General features: G+C 39.6%; 1 protein-coding gene across 1 annotated transcript in view; it reads left to right on the top strand.

Moving 5' to 3' along the window:
- Positions 1 to 10,686, top strand: part of alg12 (ALG12 alpha-1,6-mannosyltransferase) — an 11,209-nt gene extending 523 nt beyond the window's left edge. The window contains exons 2-9 of the mRNA XM_042335451.1: positions 989 to 1,174; positions 2,752 to 2,925; positions 4,401 to 4,595; positions 4,682 to 4,785; positions 5,716 to 5,939; positions 7,217 to 7,386; positions 8,183 to 8,258; positions 9,533 to 10,686. Of these exons, the coding sequence (XP_042191385.1) occupies positions 989 to 1,174; positions 2,752 to 2,925; positions 4,401 to 4,595; positions 4,682 to 4,785; positions 5,716 to 5,939; positions 7,217 to 7,386; positions 8,183 to 8,258; positions 9,533 to 9,791 (1,388 nt within the window). The 3' untranslated portion in view covers positions 9,792 to 10,686. The remainder of the gene's footprint in view (positions 1 to 988; positions 1,175 to 2,751; positions 2,926 to 4,400; positions 4,596 to 4,681; positions 4,786 to 5,715; positions 5,940 to 7,216; positions 7,387 to 8,182; positions 8,259 to 9,532) is intronic.
- The last annotated feature ends 676 nt before the right edge of the window (positions 10,687 to 11,362 follow it).

The following is an 11,362-nucleotide window of genomic DNA, read 5'->3' as shown; positions in this document are numbered from 1 at the left end:
CCCCCCCCCACCCCGTCCGACAGCCCCCCCCCCCACCCCGTCTGACAGCCCCCCCCCACCCCGTCTGACAGCCCCCCCCACCCCGTCGGTCTGACAGCCCCCCCCCCCCATCTGACAGCCCCCCCCCCCCGTCTGACAGCCCCCCCCCCCCCCCCCCCCCCCCCCCCGACCCCGGTCTGACAGCCCCCCCCCCCCGTCTGACAGCCCCCCCCCCCCCGTCTGACAGCCCCCCCCCCCCCGTCTGACAGCCCCCCCATCTGACAGCCCCCCCCCCGTCTGACAGCCCCCCCCCCCAACCCCGTCTGACAGCCCCCCCCCCCCGTCTGACTCCCCCCCCCCCCCCCCGCGCTGACTGTGTATCCACATTGTGTCTGATACAATATTGTCGCCTGATTCATCTCCTGGTTAGTGTTTGTCATTGATTCTCTCTGTGTCTCTCACTGTGTGTGTCTCTCTCTCTCTGTCTGTCCATCTCTGTGTCCCTCTATCTGTGTCTCTCTGTGTGTGTCTGTCTGTATCTCTCTCTGTGTTTCTCTCTGTGTCTCTCTGTCTGTATCTGTGTCTCTCTGTCTGTATCTCTGTGTCTCTGTCTGTATCTCTCTCTGTGTCTGTCTGTCTGTATCTCTCTCTGTGTCTGTCTGTCTGTATCTCTCTCTGTGTCTGTCTGTCTGTATCTCTCTCTGTGTCTGTCTCTGTCTGTATCTCTCTCTGTGTGTCTCTGTCTGTATCTCTCTCTGTGTGTCTCTGTGTCTCTCTGTCTGTATCTCTCTCTGTGTCTCTGTCTGTATCTCTCTCTGTGTCTCTGTCTGTATCTCTCTCTGTCTGTCTGTATCTCTCTCTGTGTCTGTCTGTCTGTCTGTCTGTCTGTCTGTCTGTCTGTCTGTCTGTCTGTATCTCTCTCTGTGTCTGTCTGTCTGTATCTCTCTGTGTCTGTCTGTCTGTATCTCTCTCTGTGTCTGTCTGTCTCTGTGTGTCTCTGTCTGTATCTCTCTCTGTGTGTCTCTGTCTGTATCTCTCTCTGTCTCTCTGTTTTCTTTGCAGTTCGATCATCGCGAGTTTCCAGGCGTTGTTCCGAGAACTTTCCTGGGGCCACTGTTCATTTGCTGCTTGTCTGCTCCGGCAGCTGCTGTGCTCTCAGCCCTCGACCTCCCCAAGTTTTACTCTCAGCTTCTAGGTATGTCTCACTCACACCCCAGACACAGCGGCCCATTTGCAGTTTGGAATTCGACTCCAATCTCTCAGTTTTAAACCATTGTAGTTTGTGCCAAACGTGCGAACAAGTTGAATCAACACTGCTTTTCGTTTGCATTAGACAGTACCCAGCAAACCAGTAACTTGACTACAAACTTCCCCATGGCACAATAGCTATAGCGGTGGAAATAAAAAAATAATAATCCTTGCATTTGATAAAGCGTCTCTGTAACTTCTAAACAACATTGAGTTTTGTGTTCAGATTTAACATAACCAGATAACCAGTTTAATCATTATTTGTGGCTTCTGACATCCCAGCTGTAACCATTTACATTTATTTTGCTTCTTTCAAGGCCGTCTCGAAGCACTTCACACAGATGAGGGAGGGGGGTAATCAATCCACCAATCGACTTAACAACCGGGTTCCTACTTACTGCAAGGTAAACAGGCGAGAGGCACAAGGAAACTTGCCGAACGTTTTGCCCTGCCGGGAATCAAACCCACGTCCTCTCACTTGTGAGGCGAGCGCTCTTAACCACTAAGCTACAACAACAAGATTTCATTTATAGAGCGCCTTTCACATCGGGAGGACGTTTCAAGGCGCTGGACAGTTGGGTCCAGCTGTAGGACTCCCAAGACATTCTCCTAAGCCTTTCATTTATTATATACAGCATAATAATAATAATAAATTGTTCACTCAACCCATGACTGTTTGTGGTACACTGCTCTGCGTAATTGGTTGCACAATTGGTTTCACCCACAAAATATACAGTCAATTCACTTTACAGTATATTCTGTGAAGTGCTTTGAGACGTCTCGAAGACTTGATAAGCGCTATAATCAAATGCAAGGATTATTATAAGTGTAGTTAGCAATTGTATTTTTGTAGGCAAACTCAAGTAGACAAGGTTTTCAACAGGCTTATTGAATACTACAACTGAATTTCTACTCCCGTTAACATATAGGAAAACCTGAATTTGTTAAAAAAAATATGTCATTTTCACCCACCAGTATCAGGTACCACAGCAGTAATCTTGGGCATCTGTATGAATGAGATATTGATATTTTGACAGCTCATTTTTTTTAAGGGAATCACTGTAGTAATGGAGCCTCTGATCAGTAAATCACACTGTTCTAGGCTAGAAATGGTTTTAGAATAATTTATGGATATTTTTGCTACATTGTGGTTTGTTGGTACAGATCACTTGGGAATAAAGTTCAGTCTATAATCCTGGTCATGGTACATTTTAATGCATAGAATTTTGAGAAGTTTTACACACTTTTAACAGTAGAATGTGTGGACCGCTGTCCTATTAACCTTTGTGCTTGTAGGTTTTTCTGGTTAACTCGTACTTCTGGTTGAAGAAGCAGGTGTTTAACTGCAGAAGATAGAATGACAACTTGTATTTCTTTTTATAAAATGATTTATGAAGTTTAATTTGTGTTTCTGAAACCTGTGAGAAGTATGCCTCCTTTTAACCAGTTTCTGTGTTTGTTTGGCTTTGATTTCCGTGTGTCAGGAAACTGCTGTGATCAGCTTCTTTTGTCTCTTGTTAACAGTGCGAGGATGTCTGGGCCTATGTGTGATTTATGGACTATGGAAACTTCAGAAAGAAGTTAGGAGACAGTTTGGTTCAACGGTGGCTTATTTTTTCTGTTTGATCACCGCCACCCAGTTTCATCTTCTCTTCTACTGCACAAGAACCCTACCAAATGTCTTTGCACTTCCTCTTGGTGAGTTCAGTTCTGTAATTCTTAATTTTAGTATAAATGTGTAAGGAAGGGGGTCAGTTGTAATCTAAATGCTACACCAAACCCATAAGAGTGCATGAGGGATGCCATCATTTATTTTTATAATTGGGCTGCCAAATGGTCGAAAAATAGTTTCATCGCAGAAAAGTAGTGGTGGGATCTGGTAAACAGAATAAAGCTTATAGTCTTTCTGAGTTCTACAACTTTTTTGTTACAACAATGTTGTGTTGGTTTTAGGAAGAGGAAGGGAACTTTTTTTTGTTCTCTTTACATTAAACACTTAACATCCTTCCTGGTGCCCTTATTCAAAAAAAAATCAACCTGTGGTTTTAAAAAAAGTTCTATTGAATTTCTTTTTACTCATAACTTGGAGTCCTGTAGCTCAGTGGTTAGAGCACTCGCTTTGCGAGCGAGAGACCTGGGTTCAGTTCCAGGCAGGGCGAAACCTTGGGCAAGTTTCCTTACTCCACACGCCTAATAATAATCCCTCCAAAACAAAAAACAATAACAAATTGGTCATTTTCAATCTACGACTGTTTGTGGGACATTGCTGTGCGCAATTGGCTGCCGCGTTCGCCCACAAATATACAGTCAATTCACTTTACAGTGTGTTCTGTGAAGCGCTTTGGGACGTCCTCCCGACGTGAAAAGCGCTATATCAAATGCAAGGATTATTATTATTATTATAACTTCCTGTTTTTTTAACTTATATTCCCTGATATTTGAACCATGGTGAATGATTTACTTGGACCGAAAAATTGATTCTCTCAATAATCTATTAGATAGCTCCAATAAATAATAATGCTTGCATTTAATATAGGGTATTTTATCTTAGCAGATCATCTCAAAGTACTTCAAAGGATTTACTGTAAGGTTTAGAGATTGTGTTTTTGTAAGCAAAATCAAATCAAAAAATTTACATTTGATATATTGCCTCATGTCTCAAAGCATTTTACATAAACTTGCTTTGGAGAATAATGAGTGTTGTTATCTGGGCAAATACACCAGCAATATCCCACAAATTGCAATGGAATTGAAGATAACTTTACCTGGTTTGCTGTGAATTTGGATGAGGGAGCATTACTGTCCAGGACTATGGGGAAAACTGCCTCCTTGCTTCCAAATAGTTAAAAGGTATTTGCATTTCAGATCTTATTGAAACAATTGGACAGTCCGTGGGGGGTGGGGGGAACCAGCATCTCAAATTTAGAGCAGTTTCACCTTTGATGTACCGCAATTCTACAGTCTAATGAGAGGTGAGATATTAATAAATTGCATTCCAATACTAACAGGACATAATGACTGAAACTGTACAATGTGTGCCTGGGTTGGGACTAACTAACCATTTGTAGTTCGCTTGTGGATCAAATTCAGGTTTAAAATCATGTTAAAATGTATTGATTTTCTTTTAGGTTTCTTAATGTAATAAATATAAATTTGCATTGTTTTTGTTGTAGTTCTATTGGCGTTTACTGCTTGGATACAGCAGAACTATGGTATCTTCATCTGGCTTTCTGCCTTAGCTATCATTGTGTTTCGATCTGAACTATGCATATTACTGGGCCTCATGTTACTACTATCATTAGTGAACCACCGGATTTCTATCTTCAAAAGTCTGTACCACGCAGTACCAGCTGGGTTTGTATGGCTGGGTAAGTAACCTACTGTTAATTTTCAGGATTTTATAAAGAAGCGATCTACGTAGTCAAAGTAACCGTGTGGCACATTTCTCTTTCAGGTCTGTCAGTGTGTGTGGATTCTGTATTTTGGGGACGTCTTCTATGGCCTGAGGGTGAAGTACTTTGGTACAACACAGTCATGAATAAGAGTTCGGAATGGGGACTATCCTTTACGTAGCTTACAGATAGATTTAAAAGAACATGTCCTCAAGATAGTTTCAGAAAAGGCGGCAATGTTTCATTATCGTTGACTTTCTTTACTTGGAAGATAGGTTTTAAAGAATCAATCAAAGACTGTACTTGTACAGGTTAAGTTTCTCAAATTGCTCTGAGAAATGAAGTGCTTTTTTAAAAAGCTAATTTTTAATGATGGTGTGGTTTAGTGCGATTATCCTTTTGCTGCTGGAACATGAGTTCGGATCACAGTACAAATACCTGCTGGCTATACAGGTCCTAAATGAAATAAACAAATATTTGTAATAGTAATTGTATAGTTGCATAGTATTCGTGGAGTCCTGTAGCTCAGTGGTTAGATCACTTGCCTTGCAAGCGAGAGACCTGGGTTCTATTCCCGGCAGGGCAAAATGTTGGGCAAGTTTCCTTACTCCACACGCCTTTGTTGATCCAGCAGTAAGTAGGAACCTGGATGTTAGCCGATTGGCGGATCGCTTTTCTGGGGTTGATAATCCTTCAAAAAAATAATAATTTGATCACTCAATCCATGACTGTTTGTGGGACACTGCTGTGCCAATTGGCTGCTGCATTTCACCCATAAATATACAGTCAATTCACTTTACAGTATATTCTGTGAAGCGCTTTGAGATGTCTAGAAGACGTGAGAAGCACTATATCCAATGCAAGGATTATTAGCAGTAGTCCTAGAAGGCAACCATTACAGCATTAATTGATTTGAATTAAGAAAATAATTTGTATTTGCTGCATTCCTGGTTAATTTCAAATGTGTTAGGAATATTGAATTTTGATCATAATGCAATTTATAACCCTTTCTAAACATATATTGTATTATTTTAAGTTTAATAGTTTAAGTGAAAGGTTAGTTTCATTATGCTTCCTTGACTGAATATCTCTTTAGACATCCCCCTTTTTCTGGTATTTCTATTCGGCACTGCCCAGGGCTCTCGGCTGCAGTGTTATTTTTCTTCCTCTGGGAGTTCAGGACCGGAGGTGCTGGAGTTTACTCTTCCCGACACTTGGCTTCATCTTTTTATATTCATTCCTACCACATAAGGAATTGCGCTTCATAATCTACACGTTTCCCATCTTGAATGTGGTAGCAGCAAGAGGTTGTTCATACATGTAAGTATTCATTTTACATTCGTTTGTAAGTAAACAAAGATTACAAAGAATGTACAGCATTGTGATAGGCCTCTCGGCCCAACCAGTCCATTGCGATGTTTATACTCACAGGAGTCTTCACCCTTTCCTTATTCCCTCCCAATATACTTCTAATTGCCTATTCCTCAAGTGAAGATCTTGATTCCTCTCGAATGCATCTTCATTATTGATTCAACCAATTCCACAATCTCACTACCCTCTGGTGAAGTAGTTATATATAATAATAATCCTTGCATTTGATATAGCGCTTTTAACGTCGGGAGGACGTCCCAAAGCGCTTCACAGAACACACTGTAAAGTGAATTGACTGTATATTTGTGGGCGAACGCGGCAGCCAATTGCGCACAGCAATGTCCCACAAACAGTCGTAGATTGAAAATGACCAATTTATTATTGTTTTTTGGGTTTTTGGAGGGATTATTATTAGGCGTGTGGAGTAAGGAAACTTGCCCAAGGTTTCGCCCTCTGCCTGGAATTGAACTCAGGTCTCTCACTTGCAAAGCGAGTGCTCTAACCACTGAGCTACAGTTCCTCCTAATTTTCTTTTCGATCCCCTTGTCATTATCTTATATTTGTATCCCCTGGTTATGGACACCCCAACCAGTGGAAACAGTCTATTTATGTTAAACTTATTGAATCCTTTTATGACTTTAAACACTTCTATTAGGGCCCACCTTAAACATCTCTTTAGTGAAAAAGACCTAACCTATCCAGTCTATCCTTACAGCAGTAACCTGCCAACCCCAATATCGTCCTGGTAATCTTTTCCATCACTGCTATTTGCGATGTCCTTCTGACGTTTAAGACGCTTTACCAAATGCAAAGATTATTATTACTATTATAATATCCTTCTTATAGTGTAGAGATCAGAACTGGACACAATTCCAAATGTGCTCTCACCAAGGTTTTGTATGAATTCAACATCACCTCCTTTTATATTCTATACTTCTGGATATAAAGCCCTTTTTATGGCCTTATGTACCTTTTATGGCCTTTTTATGGCCTTATGTACCTGTGTCATCTGTAAATCCTCCTAAACCTAAATCCAAGTCGTTTATGTATATTGTGAATAGTAGCACTCCCAACATGGATCCCTGTGGAAAAACACTTTCTATCTCTTTCCAGCCTGAAAACACAAATTGCATTTACATGTTGGGAGTATGTCCCAAGGCACTGGACAGTCAAGAGTTTGTACCTTAATTAAGACCTTACTAACTACCTTGTTTATTTTCTCACAGAATGAATAACTACCGGAAGTCCTTTCTGTGTAAAGTGGGCTCCTTCATTGTCATTAATCATCTATTGGCAAATGCTTTTAACACTGGGATTTCACTATATGTGTCCCACTACAATTATCCTGGAGGGGTCGCAATGCAAAAGTTGCATGAAACTGTACCTCCGACAAGAGGTTTGTGACTTCTCTATACAGAACACCGATTAACTTGAACACTGTGTTACTTGAGCAAACCAGGAGAACAGAATAGATTTTGGCGATATCTATGCTGCTGGATTCAAAAATCTAATATAATACTCTCAGAATTTTGCATTTGCTTATTTGTAATCTTTACCTACCCGGGGGGGGGGGGGAGAAACGTCTACTTAGAACTGGTACACAGAACTTGTTACAGATTTGGATCTAATTTTTATACATGCTTTGAAAATTATTATAATTCTATTTAAAAATTAGAGTTAATGGTAATTATGAACTTACATATATATACATATAACTAAAAGGTCCCATACATTGCAACTCAAGGCTTGTTTGCACTGCTGCTGAGTTAACTCCTGTTTGATGCTTAAAGGCTTCACCCACTTGCATCTTTGACAACTGTTTTGGCCATTGAACTCTTTTAAGCCTCAGATGGCAGAAAAATGAGCAGGACACACCTTGACCTTGTGAATCACTGCTTTTATGGCTTTTGAATGGATGAAAAACTGACATTTGAAACTTATTTTTTGAATGTTGCTCCCATCTCCAAAGAAGCAAATGGATGTGGGCAACACATAGAAGTTGAAAATTTAGCCATTTCTAAAGGGATTTGTTCCCATTAACCTGACGGAAATCTGCTCCAGAACTAGATTGGGTCCAAGTGGAGATGTAATGTACAGTACTTCTGGTTATTGGAAAATCTTGTGAATAATCATAATTGTTGAAATATTTGGGTGTTTCTACTGCTCGTTCTCATGTTTTCGTTTCCCTGCAGCTGTTTCATTGCACATTGATGTGGCTTCTGCACAGAGTGGAGTGTCCAGATTTCTAGAACTCAATGAAAACTGGAGGTAAAATATTTCCTTAAAGGCAATTGATAGCAGTTACTAAAATGTATTGTATGGCATTAATTTACATCTCATTTTAATTTGAAGAAGCTTTTCTCCAAGGACATTGTTTTTCCTAAATATACTGACATTAATTAACTCATCTTTTTTTCTACTGGGAATTTTAAAAAAACTCTCCCCATTTAATTTGTCTTGTACTTGTATTGTACTTATATTATGTCTATCTTTTTATTCTACTTATTTTGTTCAGTGATACAATCACTTGATTAACTTGGACAGTCTCTAGATCACAAGGTTATGGCAGGGCGAAACCTTGGGCAAGTTTCCTTACTCCACATGCCTGATAATAATCCCTCCAAAACAATAATAAATTGATCATTTTCAATTCACAACTATTTCTGGGACACTGCTGTGCGCAATTGGCTGCTGCGTTTCGCCCACAAATATAATCAATTCACTTTACAGCATTTTTTTTAAGCTCTTTGAGATGTCTAGAAGACGTGAAAAGCGCTATATCAAATGCAAGGATTATTATTATTGGTTTAAAGTGCATGTCAGGATTTTGAGCTTCTGATCTAGGCTGGTACTCGGGTGGTTTTGAATTGGCGAAAATGCCATTCTGCAGAGTGAGACATTAATTGTGATTGCATCTGGTTATTCAGGTGGATGTTAAAGGTACACTGTTCAAAAAGATAAGTTTCTCCCATCAGATAAAATGGTCATTGTTCAATTTTTGCAGATCAGTGTTCCAATGGTAGGATAATTTTTTTTCTTGTTAATTTTCTTAGTCTGTCTCTCCTTGTTTATATTTTATTTTCCCAAGCCTCATCTGCTAAAACTGTGGAAATGGAGAGTATTTTAATTGGTGTTGGCTTTCTAATGGGCTATGAGTGGCAGTTACCTATTGCTTGCACCAAACAGCTTTGCTGACATAGTTTACAGGAAGGAGCCAGAGAGGTACATTGAGCTTAAGTGAACTTCAGATACGTTTTAAGAGATAAGAACATTTTTTTTTAGTAATTTTCATGTAATCTGTATTTTAGAGCTGTGACTACCAGCACTTTGGGACGTCCACCTGACGTGAAAGGCCCGATACAAATGTATTTGTTGTTGTTATGTTCAAAGGAACAACCTGTACTTAAATGGCACTTTTTATGCAAGATGAATGCCTCAAATTGCACTAAACATATTATTTATGTCATTTTGTAATAACTTCAGGAAACCCTGACTTAAATGCATAATTGTGATAATGTTTTTTTTCATTTTTTTATTTCTAGGTATGACAAAAGGGAAGATATTAAACCAGGAGATATCGAGTTTGATGCATATACGCACATTTTAATGGAAATGAACTCAACTCATGTATCACGTTACAGAAATACACATAGGATATTACTGAGTATTTCTGCATTCAGGGGAATTGGATTTAATATATCTGAATTTCCTCCCATTTATGCTAAACTTGAAACGACATTGGTTATATTAGAAAAAATACACAGCAGATCACTTCATGAGAATGTAAAGAGGAAAGCATAAGAAAAAAATCTACCTACTGTAAGATGTTCGGATGGAGAAAACCAATATGGTGGTGTAATACTCCAAAGTTTTATTAAATAATATTGACAGCCAGAGAGTTGATCAAACTAGTCTAGTTTATCCTTCTAACTGGGACCATAGATACAGTAAAATCAATAATACCTGATCCCACTGGGAACAAATGTTGACCCTCTAAGACTCTATTTCAAAGTTACTTTTTTTTAAATATGTGTTTCTAACTCCGCCTCCTGTTGTCACTGAAAATGAAGCCCCTACCCTTCGCAAGCTGTTAGTGACCTTGAGTAGGCTCTTTTCCTATGGGAAAAGAACTGATAAGGGGAGAGTTGGGCAACTTTTTGTTTTGGGAGCCTTCTCCAACCTTTGTGTTTCTCATCCTTGAGATAAATACGTGTCTGAGGGAGGCTGTAGCCTTTTTGGTCTTTTGTTTCCATATCTGTGCTCAGTACCAGATTGATTATCTCAGAGTGAATATCTTCCCAAGAAAATATGAAATACAATCAGACCTTAGCTGGGTCAAGCCAATATATCTTTAACCTTGCTAATTGGCACATGTACCCAGGAATTAAATGAGTGAAAGTTATCAGAACCTGACCTCAGCAGGGCTCAAGCCAATACATCTTTTCCTTTGCTAACACTGATTACCAAAACCCTCTCAGGCACCCTGAGCTAGTCATTAAAACAAACAACCTTGTCCATGCCCTAGCACCTAAGAAATGCTATATCAAAAAAAAAGTTTGGTTACTTTCCAAAAAGTATATTAAAAACCTTAAAAACAGTAAACATCACAAATATAATCTTACACTACCCAGTTCATTCATTATTTACAAGCTGATAACAATCACCACAAAATTACATTTGTATAGCGCCGTTCACATCAGTAGGATGTCCCAAGGTGCTGGACAGTCAGTGTTTCGGACCTGAGCTGGGGGTCGGGATTGGGGAGGGTACTGGGGGAAGGAGGGTGATTAAAGCACGGTCGAATAGGAGGGTCTTGAGATGGGTATTAAAAATAACACCATTTTTAGCTTTCTCGTGTCTGTGTCACGCACACATCCCTCTAATCCCTATCGACTTCAAAGACTGCTGCAACAAAACCGACCTTCACAGTGTTAAATAAAAAGTGCTTTAATAAGTTAATGTGGTCCATCATGCATGAATCACTAAAATAGGTATTTGTTTTTACTTGTTTATAATGGGTAGTTTATTATGACAGTACAAACCTGCAACAAAACAAATCACTATTTTATATATGAAAAAAATACTCCTCAATTTGTGTTAAATCAAGAAACCAACGATTGTTTTCACATTCTGTCATTCACATACCTTATCGATTCCCTTTTTGATTTTTTACACACCTGGATCACATCTACCCCCACCACCCCCTCAAACAAATTACTGTTGATTCTAAACAACTTATAAATCTTTACAGAGTAAAATATGCTATGTTCAATGTTACGACCTGCATTTGTTGTATAACAGGACATGTTAGCATTCTGTGGAGTGTTGACTAACACAGCATCAAATGTATCCTGTGTTTTTTTTTCCAGGAG

The sequence above is a fragment of the Callorhinchus milii genome, unplaced genomic scaffold, assembly GCF_018977255.1.
Source record: "Callorhinchus milii isolate IMCB2004 unplaced genomic scaffold, IMCB_Cmil_1.0 Scaffold5, whole genome shotgun sequence".
NCBI lineage: Eukaryota > Metazoa > Chordata > Chondrichthyes > Chimaeriformes > Callorhinchidae > Callorhinchus > Callorhinchus milii.
The sequence above is the reverse complement of the archived record's forward strand: the minus strand, read 5'-3'. Positions and strand labels throughout refer to the sequence as shown.